This window comes from Parambassis ranga, chromosome 15 (assembly GCF_900634625.1).
Source record: "Parambassis ranga chromosome 15, fParRan2.1, whole genome shotgun sequence".
NCBI lineage: Eukaryota > Metazoa > Chordata > Actinopteri > Ambassidae > Parambassis > Parambassis ranga.
In genome coordinates this window covers 14,039,795-14,053,924 of record NC_041035.1, presented here as the reverse complement: position 1 = coordinate 14,053,924, position 14,130 = coordinate 14,039,795, and the positions used below count along the sequence as shown (strand labels likewise).

Genomic DNA, 14,130 nt, shown 5'->3' with positions numbered 1-14,130 from the left:
TAAATGTATCTATTCTTTTTTGTATTTTAATATTTTGATTTTATTTGTAAATGTTTTTATAGTTCACACATTCATTTTATTCATGAAACACAAGAGCAAGGATTAACTACAAGAAATGAATCGAATAGTCCTCAAGACAAACTGAACTTTAATGTTATACATTAAATCTTGAAAGTAGAACACAACACAAATATTCTGATGCACAACTTCCAGCTGATGAATAATTTAAGAATCTAAATAACAGTTAATGTAATTCCTAATTGGTGCATCAACAAGCTAAACAGTTCATTCTGTTTTGTATGGCAGCAGCAACAGCTAGGACACTTTATCAAATGTTCTTTCTGCATGACTCTAACCAATGTCATACATTTTCACCATATTTCCTTCATAAGAAAATATTCTTTCAAAATATACAGTATTTTAAAGAAATAAATACAACAGCACATTTACAGGCATCACAGCAAAACTCTCCTGATTATACAGAGAAAGTATCTTTTGTTATGGCTACAGTATGTACACATAAATTACAGCTCAGACTATAAACAGTATATGGAATGCACACAAACAAGCAGGGAATACTAGTCTCACTTCTTTCTTATTTGGTGTGAAGAATGCACAGCTATGTTTATGTACATTTCACTATGTTTTTGTGTCAGTCAAGTAAGCTGTTATTTTTGTAGTTTGCTTTCAAGTTCTGAGAAAACCTTCGCATTGATTTCATCCACTTCATCTTCCACCTGAGCAAAAAAAAGACAGTTTCCAAAATGTTATTAAAGCAATACAATAACTCTGTCCACAAATAAAGTGAAATCTGGATTTTCATTATTTTTAATACTGGGAATAGTTGCCAAAGCAGATAAATAAAAAACACAATCTGTGTTCTTTGCTTAACCTTGACATTTAGAAAATAAAAAATAAGTTCAAGCCCATATCGCTGTACATGATGATTAACAAATATCTGCAGCTTCTGCAACTAATACCAAATGAAACTTAGTCTCAGAACAAGAACAACTTCAAAATCTCTGCTTATGTACAAAAACAAATTCTACCAAGATAATCACCTGCTCCACGCTGTCTACTTCAGGGATATAAAACTGCATCATGTTCTGAATGCCATTTTTCAGGGTGACTGTAGAGCTAGGACATCCTGTGCATGAGCCGACCAGCTTCAACTTGACAGTGCCATTGTCAAAACCCTTGAAGATGACATCACCTCCATCTTCCTGCACTGTAGGTCTTGTGAGTGAACCATATCAAAATGTACAGAACACAAAGGGAAGGCAGATTAAGACCGTTATCTCAGTACAACTGTATCTTACAACACTGGCATAATTTTTGTGAGCGTAGAATAAAGAAGTATCAAAAGATATATTTATATATATTTGAACAAATGTTTGTTGTTTGGCACCTGATTCTAGTGTCCAGAAGCTCCTTTATCATGGATACAATATCATCATCATCCTCAGACAGACCTATAGTAAAGGAATTATAAAATATGAAAATATTTCATATCCCATCTCCCTGCCGGTTTCATATTGCCATATTGCACACTCACTGCTTTCATGGTGTACTGCTCCTGTTGTTATTGGGTCACCACTCTCAAAAAACTTAGCAATAGTCTCCAAAGCATGACGCTTAATGTCGGTCCACTCCACATCCTCATCTGTCTGCCAAAAAAAAAAAAAAAAAAACGCCTCCTGTTTTATCTTTCCAAAAAGATTTCAGAGGAATAAAAGTACACTTACTTTAGTGACTGTGATGAAGTCAGGACCAAAGAACACGCTTTTCACTCCTTCAATTTCAAACAGGTTCCTGAAAGAAACAAACATAAAAACATACCCCAAAAGTATAAAATGTTGTGATACAACAGACAGGTGAGAAAGTGTCTACATCGTAAACATGCTGGAGAATCAGTGTACATTTATCTCATTTACTATCTGTACTAAAAATAACCCACATTAATCCGCACATATTGAATATTTTGGGTTTGTTTTTATTCATTTCCACATAAGAAAGAGTGCAATATAAATGTGTCATATACAACAGTAAACGTGACACACTACCTGGCTAAAGATGAGCATCCAGCAGAGTTTGGAGATGGAAAGTCAAGTGTCCCACTTCCTAGAACAGGTTTACCGGGAAGAAACTTCAGGCTCTTGGGGTTTGGAGTGTCTTGGGTCTGGATGGACAGTTGTCTTACTGGAAAAACACCATTTTCATAATGATGTGGCATACTTTTAACTTGTGACTGTGTCATTTAAACAACATGTAACTGCAATAAGGTGTCCAAACAACGGCTTCTCACTTGAAAAGTGTGTGGTTCCTGTCCGAGCTTGAACACTTCTGAAGCTGTGGGTCATGAACTGTGAGTGGTACGAGCTTCCAGACTTGTCTAGAAATCTGAGGAAATTAAAAAAAAAACGTTAGCTCATGTATGTCATTCATGTATCGTAGCTATGTTAAATATTAAGTCAGCAAAAACGGAAAACAATGACACATTTACACGTTTCAATTAGCTGATGGCTAATGTTTTAGCTGTACATGCTCAAAAAGTGTACATCTGATGTTATCCGGGCCTTAATCATTCTGGTGATCAAACTTTTAGAGCTAGCTAACAGCTAACGGCTAAATTACATGCTTGAGAATGGGAGGAGACACACTAAACACAAGACGACTGAATATTATGATGACTGAACATCAACTTTTGATATATGCACTTATATAAGTAGATGAGATTAAGTTGGAGACACAAACAGATACATAAACCGCAGTTTGCTAGAGTGCTAACTAGCATGCTAAACGTATCATCCACTGCAGCCGCACGGCGAAAAAGCCGTGTTTGTGCTTTACATAAGACTTCGAACTTATCGTGTCAGTCAAACAAAAGGTTATGTCACACATGTAGAGGTTCAAACCTAAGATGAGCAGTGCTTCTTGTCCGTAACAACTGGTGAAGACCCCATCTCATGTGCGCCGCCATTTTGTTTGTTTTGAAAATGAGGACCTCCTGTGGTAGAGGGCACACAGTACTGCCTCTTCAGTTTCAGTGAACCACCCAAGGCCAGGTAATACAGTTAATGATGTTCAGTTGCACATAAAAATGTGTAGTATTTAAGATTTTACTGCATCCTACTTTACATCTACAAGTAGACAAATAGTCTTAAAAAAAAATCACATACTGGAGGAAATGTATGTTGATATGTTGATAGAAAAAAATCCTTAAACCACCCACATCATGACTTACATAACAACCCTACCAGTTCTCCAACTTCAGGTATTCTTAACATCCAAAATCTGTGCATGTATACACCAACTACTCTATAGAGTTTGTATTTTACATTTACAGTAGTCTATATTAACCTGTAGAGTATCTGGTTGAAGACTAAGTATAAAGTTGAGGAAGATTGGATTAAAACAAACAACTGAATACCATCAAGTAGGCCAATCCCATATTTCCCAACATTTGTTCTAACAGAGCAAGGTGGTGCCCGAAAGGAGTGGCAGAAAGAGAGAGAGAGAGAGAGAGAGAGAGAGAGACTCCCATAAAAGCAGGGCTGTGCTGTGGATGGTGGAAGACCAAACTAACCACAGCAGTGTTACTGTCTGCTCAAAGGACCCGGAGTTCCATCATATCACTCGTGCAGGGTTATTTCTTTTTCTAATTCTATGTGGATACACGGACAACTGTGTCAGGAATCTGCACGCTACCGAAGGGGTGTCCTGCGAGTGTTTTGAAGACACCTGGGCATAACTTTTAATTGTGTCTTGTCTTTCTCACACTCACACACACACACAGAGATATGACGCTGTGGATCATCTTTCCCATCTCCATCTCCCTGGTGTCTTTCGTTGGAACATGGACTGTGTAAGTTGAACAGAAATTCACAGACTTTTGTTACTCTGACAAAGTGTTAGAACTGTCCAGCTTACATCATCATTAGTGTGCATTACATGTTAGACCTTTTTGTCAGTGTGACATTTTAGATAAAGTTGAGCTGGTGCTGATAAAGTAACACTACTACTCAGAATAACCTTAAGATTATCTAGACATGAATTGTAAATTCAGGCCTAACAGGATGTTGATTTCAGTGGTAATACCAGTAACGCTCGGCCATGAGCAGGATGTTATGAGATGGTATCATATGAGATGGTATCACATTATTTTTCACATCTTCTCATTGTAACATTTGTGCTGTCAAAGATAAGTGTAATCCACGTCAGAGCATGAGGGAGCTCAGCTGCTGCTTAGAAACCCTATGAAACAACAGTCTGGAAATATGTGACCTGTCTAGTTTTATGTTCTCCTGGGTGTGAACACTGGACTGTGGATAAACGTCAATGGACAATATTGTGGTAGAAATTGCTCCAGCAACAAAAGCAGACTTACTTGTTAATATACTTGTTGATAATCATTAACCTCAGTTTTTAGTAATGTTTCCTCGTTCTGCTTGGTTTAGTGTTTGACTACATTTCCTCATACAGTTGATGTTTCACAGTGATTATTATCATAATTTGTTATAGTGTTTTTTTTCCCCATGACTAATTCTTCAGACTGGATAAAATCTCTCATGTCAGAAACATTTGTGGTGGTTTATTGATGTGGGAACATATTTGTATTGGTTAAAACACACCAAGTGTCAGAGGTCATAGCATCATTAGAGCTGAGAGGTCTCCTGTCTAACCACGATGCAGACATAGGCCTGGGAGATCTATCATTTACTATACAGCCAAGAAAGTGTGTCATCATAGTTTTTCTTTGTTTTATACTTCCAGATATGCCCTGGCTGTCTCCAGTAATCATGTATGCTCTCTCAGTGACTGGTGAGTGAGTTGTGTGTAATATTTTATTGTGAATAATGATGGATTCTACAAAATGTTGTGAATTTGTTCTCAGGAGTTCCAGCAATCACTGCACAGGGAACCAGTCCACTGGATGTTGCTTTGCTCCGACCATTAGGTAAACATTCATCACACTCACCTCCTCCCTGGAATCAACCACACACATGATTTTAATTGGACAAAATATGTGATTCCAGCTCAAGTGGAACCAACGCACCGGAAAATTCTCTTTTTACAGCCACAATCAATGCTGGATCCTTTCTGTGTGAGTTCACCTGCTAATACTTCATACATGAGACTGATATGGGCCACTGTGAACCGACTGTGATCTCCTCTTTAGTTCTGCTGTTCTGTATATTCCATCATGCCCACATCATGGAGAGGCATGCATGTCATTCCATGATGAGCAAGTGTGCTCTGGCTTTTGGTGTGGTGGCGGCCGTGGGGGCATTCTCAGCTGGAAACTGCAATGTGAGTACATTTTATGTTTCCACACTGAATCCAACACTTTCGAAACTCCAGAAAGTAATTATTATTAAGAAGTAGCAGGTGAAACAGACAGGTGTTAGATCTGCTGTACTCCATGACTGCATTAAGGCAGGTAATGCTTTATAAGTGCACTCAAAGATCAGTCAGTCACCCTAAAGTATAATAATTGAGCACCTTGTTTCAACAGTTAAAGAGAAATAAATGAGAATCTTCCCACTGTCTTCCACAGCCAAGCAACGTGTCACTGTTCCACTACCTTGGAGCTGCCGTTAGCTTCTTATGCATCTGCTTCTACACCGTCCTGCTAACCGCCCTGACTGGGAAATATGTGCTGACGGGATATGAAAAGGTTCTCTATCCACTGCGCATCACCTCCACTGTGGTTCAAATCATAGCCACCATCTGCTGTATCCTTTCAGCTGTTTGTGTTTGGAATCCCACTGACTGTTTCTGTTTGCAGGTATTGTTTAATCAGTCATGATTGTAGGTGTCCAGTCAGTTTGTGGATGGTAAATCATAAGAGTCAACTGTGTCAGCTTCATTTGGTCAGGACACGTTTCAGCAGTGACGCCTGAGTTAGACTGTCCAGCTCCTTTACAACACTTCCAGGCTGCTGCTCTGTTTACAAAGTGGGACTGGTTACAACTTGATAGAGGCGCACAAAAAAGAGGCGAGTGGGCATGGGTAGCTCTACTTTATACTTAGATGATAATAGGAAACGCGCCATTAACAGCATAAAAATAACTTGCTTGATGCCTGTAGTTATAGCCACCGGCCTGTCTGCACAGAAGCTGGTTAGACTGGAAAGCAACATTTACTTTGAACCTTGAACAGCCTTAAACAAGTCCAGGTAATTTAGACTTCTATTGCCTTGATTTCTCCTACTTGCCCCTCGTGAAAGTGTTAAGACTCCATGTTTTAGTGCTCTTTATGTCCTTAACTTAAAATCCCTCAGACACGATTTTGTTTGTGCAGGGCAAATACTTCTACCTTCATCTCTCTGCTATATTTGAGTGGAGCCTGAGTGTCAACCTGCAGCTGTTTGAGCTCAGCTATGCTGTGGAGTTTTACTTCTTCTCATCCTTCATGCTTTCAAATCTGTTGGGCAGACGAGAGGAGGAAAAGCCCTTGATAATTCAGATGTCCTGACATGAGTTGCTGGTGTGTAGCCGACACACACAAGCAGTGAGGATAGACTGGATAAAGAACACAGTGGCTGGACCATGACTTTAATCTCTGCTGGGATGGATTTATAGCAATGTATGGATTGGGACCACAGTTATTTTGCTTACTGGGCTTTTCTAGCATTTTGGTAAAATAACCTATATTTATTAAAACAAAACAAATGTTACTTGGATTGAGCTTTTGTCACAGATACTCTGATTCAGATTATTTATGTTGATAGTCTTTGTGCAATACCTTTGCTGGATGCTAGTTTAAGAATGAAATTTTAATACAAAGTCTGGAGTTCAATAAAATATATAAGCACTTAAAGTGTTTACATGTTAATAAAATCCTTCAGCCTCTTACAAGTACTGCTGTTGTGTGGATCTGACTCAAGTTCTAGTAGAAGGGTGGAGGACGTTTGGACACTAAAAGTCTGTGATGTAATGAGATCCTGTTTGACTGGAAGATTAGGTGACTGACATTCAGAAAAATGCGTTTTGACAGTTTATTCTGTAGAAAGCACGGATGTCATTGTCTTAGTTGGCCCACATCCAGGAACATGCAGTGTTGGCTTCATACTTCAGATCTGGTCTGTTTAATCTTCTGTATTTTAGCAAGCTGTCTTTGTATCTAAAGACAGGTTAGACTGAGGTACAGTGACAGGCTCACCCTTATATTTAACTCAAAACTACTGTGACAGCTCTTTAGTTCATTGAGATCATGCAGTATTAATTAAACTACAGCAATAAAAGCACTATTTAAGTCTTTAAGTCAGTTTGGTTACCGTAAATGTATTTATTCATAAGAAACTTCAGGAGACATCACTAAGCCCCCTGCCTTTACAAAGTGTTCATTTCATCATAACGTTTTTCCAAGTTTCTGTATTTGCTGTCTCATTTGGAAAAATGTGATGTCACACAAATTAAATATGTACTTATATAAGCTGTACATCACTACTACACCAGTATCTGGCCCAATAATGGAAAAAAGTAGGATTAAAAAAGATCCTCATAATTCACCCTCCCTATTTGTGTTTTTAATATAATTTTAGAATAGAAAATTTTTAATGCCTCTTCTGCCTAACTTGTCAAACCTCATCATGAAGTATACCTACAGTTATCACTTCAAACTGTCCAGAATAGGTTAGAAGCCAAAAATATCTCCAGGACACAGTAGAAACCAGAGTGAACAATACTTTTAGAATGACTCTGTGACCAGACACTGCTTCATGACTGTTAATACATAAACAATCATTTGCTAACAAGCAACCCATAAAAAACTGAAGGCGATTGGTTAGAGCAAACCTGAAAAAAAAAAAAATTACACTGTAAAGTTTAGAAAAAATAGGACAACATGGGCCGTGTTTTAATGCAAAGCACTTAACCTTTACTTGAAAGAAGGTAATATACATCCTGGAATTACAGATAATAAAGATACATTATGAGCAAAATCATTTCACAATGAATATCATCTTTCTTTCGCATCAACCAAGAGAGGAGTGCGATATTATCTACAGTTTATGTTAGGAAGAAAACAGTGAAAAGCACACCTAATTCTGTCACCATCTTTACTGTATGGTACACTGTAAAAAAAATGCCGTCTATATGCAGTAGTCCACATAATAAACCTTAACAAAAAGAAAAAAAAAACAATTTGAAAAACACAAATCTCATGGTTGTCTTTCAACTAAGTAACTGCAATGCATACATTATAAATAAAATGTAAGGGGGGAGAAAAAAGTTCAAAAAGTACTACAAGCAATATCCCACAATTCCAGCATGGCTGAAACGATAAGTGGCCTTAAATCCAAACTGGACACTTTGGAGTGTGACCACAGCTTTTACAAACCTTTAAGATACTGTAGATTCTTTCAGCTGGTGCATCTGAAAGCCCAAGTCATGCTTAACACTTCTGGATAAATCAAGTTAAAATTGCCCTTAAAATTTGTTGTGTAAAGGTAAGTTGTCTACCGTTGTTTTTTTCCTGTGAGGTGAGAAACACTTTTGGTAAGGAGTGAGAACTCAGCATGAGAAAAACACAAGGCCTTATAGTTAATTTTTTCTTTGCAACTCAAAGACATTAAGTATTGAAAAAGCTTGTTCTCAGCTAAGCTAGGGAGGTCACTGGTATTAATCACAGAACTCTTCAACTCTAAAAGGAAATCAGTTGTGTTCTCCTGCTCACATGTGACATCCTATATCAGATACTCTTCTCTCCCCTGCCTCCTCCCTGTTTATAACATCTACTCCACTACATCCTCGTGTTGGGGAAAGCTCCAGCTGTAGACACTATGAACAATTCTCTTTGCAATAAAAGGAAGGACACTACAGTAGTTGACAACTCAAAAATTATTGTGATGATGCAGATTGGTAATTGTTTAAATCTACAGCCAGTTGAAATGAGGGGGAGATTTTTCAAACGGAATACATGTTCTTGGTGGTGGATCCGCTCTTACTGGACGTGTCGTCATGTGACTGGTAGCCAATGATGGCTTTCATGGGGAGGTTCAGACGCTCTTTGTAGAGTTGCCTGTAGAAAAACCAACAGTGAGGTTGAGTGACGTGTCAAGACTTATGTCAACCTGGTGTCACCATCTAGTGGCCACATGCAGCTAATAAGTTTATTTATCTTGCCTATTGTCACCTTCTCTGTCTTAACTTTGTGGGTGTATTTTTATTAATCTGGACATTTTTAGGAGAAGACACAAAATACTGGAGGAGCCGTCTACCAAAAACAAAATAATTAGGGTGAGAGGAATAAGCTCTCACTAATGACTGGGGATTCAAACGCTGACTATGTGTCGCAAGTAAACACATGTTCACCGAGTTATTATAAATACATTTATTTCAGTGGCAGGCAAACCCTATCTCATGAGCTAAGAGCATACCATACACTGTGGAACACAATTGCTCAAAGTTCAGATTACAGAGCTGTTCCTCCAGACCTCACTTCTCCGTTATCCCTACTTGTAACTCACATGCTCATGTGACGCTGGTGACATTTTCAGTGGTGGATAAGGGTCAGCATTATTTGGATGTAACTTCAACAAGTGACAAACTACTTGCTGCCTTACAGGTGACACTGTAATTAACAACGGTTGCTGACCTGTGTAATGTGACCAATTTGTTTTGCAACTTACCCTATCGTCATGATGGCATCTCTGTTTTGGCAGTTGCTTGTCCAGATGGCTATTTTGTCACCTTTAGGTCTGACGTTGACCACAGCTCCACACACATCCTCGCTTGCCTCATCGAATGACTCACCAACTAAACACAAGAGCTGCCAAAAGCACAAAACACATCAATAAAGCCATCAAGAGAAGCATACAACAGTGCTGATTCAGATGTCTTACCGTCTCCATCCAGTAGCGGTCAAGGTCATTGTGTCTCTGTTGTTTATTGAGAGTCATCAGCCATCGACCCCCTAGCTTGTTCCTGTCATCCTCCCACATGGGCTTGATCCCATCCTGGGACACAAAGTCAAAACATTATTAAACACGCTATTAAAAACCACATTATTGGGTTCAAATTTGATTTACAGTGCAAAAAAGGCTTACCTTAAATAAGCAATAATCGCAGCCAAAGCCAAGTTTGCTTGGTTGCTGTATATGGTTGTATAATCTGTGAGAAACAGAAAAATCAAATCCTTTGTTTTAATGTGTTTTAGAAAGAAAAAAAACACATGTACTTCTATGTAATGACAGAAACGCAACCATATTACATCAATAATAAAGAAACTTACGCCCAAAAGTCTTCCACTGTGTCAAACTTGGAAATGAGACGCAAGTTTTCTGTCCAGCTTTTGCTCTTGTCATTTTTGAAATACCACAGGGCCCATCTGAGTGCGGAGAGGACAAGAATCAAAACAAGACAACAAGTAAATGACTGAATGGCTGAAGTGTAGTGATGTGTTATTACATGTCTGTCTCTTAAAAAACAGTTTCTTACTATTTTGAACATTCTCAACAAAATGAAGAAACATCTAGAAGGTTTTAATGGAATGTTGTAATCTTAATAAATATATTACCTTGTCCTAATAACAGATGTATGCCCCTGTTTCACAAAAGGTAGTTACAAAAGCATACATGTGTCAATGAAAAAGAACAGAGAGCCAGCCATCATCAGCACTACAAACGCAGCCTTTGTTTACAATGGGTGCTGTTATTCTTTCATCTATTCCCAGGAGGGGTGGGGCAAGCTGGAGAGGGATGAGGGCAGTGAGAGGACATCAGCTGAACCCTGTGGCCCCCACTGCATACAACTGGAACCTCAACCCCACCCATATGCCATAAACACAGAACGGAGAAAGACAAATCAGAGGACCAGATGGTATTTGTGCCATGTGGCAACTCCACAATACACACTATTACACAGCTGATAGGGAGATGAGATTGCACACAGACACGGTCCCTCTGTTGAGTCCACAAGAGTCAAAACGCATGACTTCATGCCTAGTCATAACATGTCAACAAATACAGTGGCCAGCATGTCACAGTAATGGTGGAATGATTGAGCTCCTGACATATGAATAATTTCTGTCAGATTAATATGGAAATCGAAAGGCTTTTAAATCCTAATCCAGGTAACTTGTTTTATAGATGTGGATTGCTATGAGGACCAACCCCTTATTCAATAATATGACACATACTTATAGGACAGTGTGTCTCAATATGTCTTTCTGTTCATTAACACATTTTTTTAAAAATAATTTTAGAAATATCTAGCCTTAAATAACTAGCCCAAAAACCTTTTTTCCACTCAATGCTTCTGACATTCTTTCCAGAAGTAGACTCTTGCAACCCCTTCATTCATTTTTATCTCTTAAATACAGAAAACACTTTTTGTAGCTTATTTATCACAACAGATTTATCTTTTCCCACCAGGTTACATGTTCTCAGGCACCAAATGTGTCTTTGCTAGTTTCAGGCAGCTGTCTTATGAAAATGATTTTGCATGACTTTGAATCTTGAAAGCGATCAACACCTACAAGTTTACCTCCACAGACAACAGTAAGAACTAAATTAAGAGTAGTTGAATCTACAGCATGTTTAGCGATTCAGCACAAACGCACATGCTAACTGCTACAGCAGGGCTTTCTGACAGTGGCACAAAATATTAGATAACGGATTTAACACAGTATGACAGACTAGGACTGAAAAACAGAGCAAGCCACTGAAGCGTGACAGGAGTCACAACACTTGGCCCAACTGTTACATTGAACACAAAGCAGGAGCGTTATGTTTAAATAAAAAATGTAATCTAAAGATTCTAAAATCTAAAACCAGGATAACGTGGGCCAGGCAAGCAGATGTGGACAACCTTGACCTCTGAGGCTGTGCTGAACAAGCAGAATGGCCTAGAAGTGACTTACTAAGAGAACTACTCAGCATTTCCCACACCAACTGTACAATGCTCCTGAATAGGTCGTCAGAACCATAGAACTATGATAACATTTCAAAAAGGACAATAGTGAACAACAACTGCAACACTAACGTGGAGAGCAGGAAGCAGAATTCACCTCTTCCTAAATCATATCATTTACCTGTACATTGTTTAGAATATTGTTTTGTATAGCACAAAAAATGCAAATGTACACCAGAGGATACAACCCATTTTAACAAGTAAGGTTCCCAAACACGTTATGCTAAAGATATTATATTTATCACCCACACATTGTGAGGACTAGGCAAAGATCAAGAGTCATGTGTCCTAAACAGGGCAAGATGAAATTTTTAGTGCACTGTTTAGCTAACATACCACATGTAATATGCTAAACAGACAAACATTTAGTAGTGCTGCCTTTTAGCCTCTTTGTGTTTAAAGGGTTCACTTTCTTGTAACTTTTGTGTGCGTTAAACCTCATGATGTGTTCCATTCCAACTGAGAAACAGAAATTTCAAGCTAAAATTGTCAACTGGATTGTCCACAATAATTAGGATTTTAGAGTTGAAAGGCCAGAGCAACCTCATGGTTTATTACTAAAGTACTAAATTTGTCATCAACTGGTGTTAATCAAGACAGCATCTTGGTTATCTGACGAGAACATGGTAAACCTGAGAGTGATTTCCCAAAAGAACAGGATGCAGTATTAGACTCTGGATTTTTGTTAGGCAGCAACTGCAACAAACACTTATACTTCTTTGTACCATGAGCTGAAATTTGCACACTTAATTAGCTGTACTAGTTACAAAATGTGACCTATTTTTTTTGGCTGCAGTATTCAGTTAAAGAAAACAGCTTTCGTCACCTGTTTTGCAAAGGATGTTTGATGTACTGCTCAGGATTTGCAACAACTTGACTTTCAGTCTGTTGATCTTCAGGTTCAGCTGCTTTCTGTGGAGAAAGGGCACATCATATACCTCATTTAAATACAAGTACATCAACACTTACAATATCTATGTCACTTTTATATCTGCAAGTGCATTAAGTAGCAACATTATGGCAGTTACCACAGGCCTTAAGCAAGTAATACATGTATAAATGATTTAGTAATGTTACATGGTTATAGAATTGAGTCTCCACCATATTTGTTTCTAAACTTCTCAAACCTAGAGAAAATAAATTAAAGGCAAAAGAATGCATTTGACTAGTCAGTCATATCCACGTCATAATAAAGACTTTCATGCCATTTATTTTATGCTAATGGTTACCACCTACGTTTCATAGATAACTATTACTAAGATGTGGCAATGTGTCGAGCTCTACTACGCCAACATTTTCGGCCGTTACTCGCCTCAGCTCACAGAAATCTGTTGCAACATTGGGTTTTATAGAAAAATACATAATGTAAAACTGAACTAACTAGCTAACTGTACAGTCAACGTTTGCTAGCGTTAGTTTTAGCAGAGAAGCTAGGCTAGCTGTAAGCTAGATACACACGTGCCCAGATTGACAAAGAAATGAATCAATAAAATAATACTAGAAACACTGAAATGTATTATTGGATGATTAAAGCATTAAGAGATATTGGCTCTAATATCGAAGAAGGTCAAAACCGATCAGTGAGAGGAGTTTGAATGAGCGACGTCCAGCCAGCCAGTCCCTCCCTGCCAACAAAGTCAGGCAATGCCTTATATCCATCACATTGCTGTGCACGCTAAAGCTAATTCACGCGACCATCTGTGGGCTGAGACCAAATAATTTTGCCCAAACAGTAATGTCATTTCAAAGAAGAAATGATATTCAATAAAACTAGTAGATGAAATGATCATGTAGCTAATCCTTCCATGCATGTTAGTCGAAATTTACAGATATATCTCGTCTCTCTTACCGGCTCCGATGTCGCCATCTTGACTATAGAAATGATCTGCTCGTTCGGCGCTTCTGCGTCACTCCAAACCCCTCACACACCTACGGAAGCCTCCACAGTCCAGTTTGAGGGCTTGCCTGAAAAATCTAGCAGGGTTCCTCCAAGAAAGGGACGCATTTACTAAGAACGTGTTTGGCGTTATGAGTTGTATTTTTTGTATGATTAATTGAACGAACGATGACGAGTTAAATATAAATCTGACTCAGTATGGTTGTTAAATGATTATACTCTTGTCATCAAAATTTGGAAAACACTGATTAATGCAGCATTACACCTTCTATAAACTGAATGAACATAGCTCCCCAAACCACAGAATGTATACCTCGA

The 14,130-nt window shown here is 38.4% G+C and overlaps 3 protein-coding genes across 3 annotated transcripts; 1 reads left to right on the top strand and 2 right to left on the bottom strand.

Moving 5' to 3' along the window:
- Nucleotides 1-128: 128 nt before the first annotated feature.
- On the bottom strand, nucleotides 129-3,366 carry LOC114447144 (NFU1 iron-sulfur cluster scaffold homolog, mitochondrial). Its single transcript, XM_028423243.1, has 9 exons — nucleotides 3,245-3,366; nucleotides 2,916-3,007; nucleotides 2,306-2,400; nucleotides 2,064-2,199; nucleotides 1,746-1,812; nucleotides 1,556-1,667; nucleotides 1,409-1,472; nucleotides 1,062-1,236; nucleotides 129-737 (listed from the first exon to the last, which is right to left on the bottom strand). The coding sequence occupies exons 2-9, from the start codon at nucleotides 2,978-2,980 to the stop codon at nucleotides 669-671; spliced, it is 783 nt and encodes a 260-aa protein (XP_028279044.1). The 5' UTR covers nucleotides 2,981-3,007; nucleotides 3,245-3,366; the 3' UTR covers nucleotides 129-668.
- A 199-nt stretch (nucleotides 3,367-3,565) lies between these two features.
- LOC114447145 (transmembrane protein 150A) lies at nucleotides 3,566-6,844 on the top strand. The gene is made up of 7 exons (XM_028423245.1): nucleotides 3,566-3,865; nucleotides 4,774-4,821; nucleotides 4,895-4,957; nucleotides 5,037-5,104; nucleotides 5,180-5,310; nucleotides 5,558-5,735; nucleotides 6,284-6,844. The coding sequence occupies exons 1-7, from the start codon at nucleotides 3,801-3,803 to the stop codon at nucleotides 6,475-6,477; spliced, it is 747 nt and encodes a 248-aa protein (XP_028279046.1). The 5' UTR covers nucleotides 3,566-3,800; the 3' UTR covers nucleotides 6,478-6,844.
- Nucleotides 6,845-8,447: 1,603 nt separating this feature from the next.
- eif4e1c (eukaryotic translation initiation factor 4E family member 1c) lies at nucleotides 8,448-13,846 on the bottom strand. Its single transcript, XM_028423996.1, has 7 exons — nucleotides 13,765-13,846; nucleotides 12,742-12,827; nucleotides 10,237-10,332; nucleotides 10,052-10,115; nucleotides 9,848-9,961; nucleotides 9,635-9,774; nucleotides 8,448-9,024 (listed from the first exon to the last, which is right to left on the bottom strand). Exons 1-7 carry the CDS (start codon nucleotides 13,780-13,782, stop codon nucleotides 8,910-8,912), a joined length of 633 nt encoding a protein of 210 aa, XP_028279797.1. The 5' UTR covers nucleotides 13,783-13,846; the 3' UTR covers nucleotides 8,448-8,909.
- Between the last annotated feature and the right edge of the window lie 284 nt (nucleotides 13,847-14,130).

What these genes read in the sequence shown, in the direction of transcription:
- LOC114447144 (XM_028423243.1), bottom strand. Translation starts at nt 2,980, where the DNA reads ATGGCGGCGCACATGAGATGGGGTCTTCACCAGTTGTTACGGACAAGA. An exon ending in AGAAGCACTGCTCATCTTAG is followed by an intron (nt 2,401 to 2,915) that starts GTTTGAACCTCT and finishes TAATTTCCTCAG; the next exon opens with ATTTCTAGACAAGTCTGGAA. An exon ending in AAGTAGACAGCGTGGAGCAG is followed by an intron (nt 738 to 1,061) that starts GTGATTATCTTG and finishes TTTTTTGCTCAG; the next exon opens with GTGGAAGATGAAGTGGATGA.
- LOC114447145 (XM_028423245.1), top strand. Translation starts at nt 3,801, where the DNA reads ATGACGCTGTGGATCATCTTTCCCATCTCCATCTCCCTGGTGTCTTTC. An exon ending in TGCTTTGCTCCGACCATTAG is followed by an intron (nt 4,958 to 5,036) that starts GTAAACATTCAT and finishes ATGTGATTCCAG; the next exon opens with CTCAAGTGGAACCAACGCAC. An exon ending in AATCATAGCCACCATCTGCT is followed by an intron (nt 5,736 to 6,283) that starts GTATCCTTTCAG and finishes AAAATCCCTCAG; the next exon opens with ACACGATTTTGTTTGTGCAG.
- eif4e1c (XM_028423996.1), bottom strand. An exon ending in ACCGCTACTGGATGGAGACG is followed by an intron (nt 9,775 to 9,847) that starts GTAAGACATCTG and finishes TGCTTTTGGCAG; the next exon opens with CTCTTGTGTTTAGTTGGTGA. An exon ending in GATGCCATCATGACGATAGG is followed by an intron (nt 9,025 to 9,634) that starts GTAAGTTGCAAA and finishes GTTTTTCTACAG; the next exon opens with GCAACTCTACAAAGAGCGTC.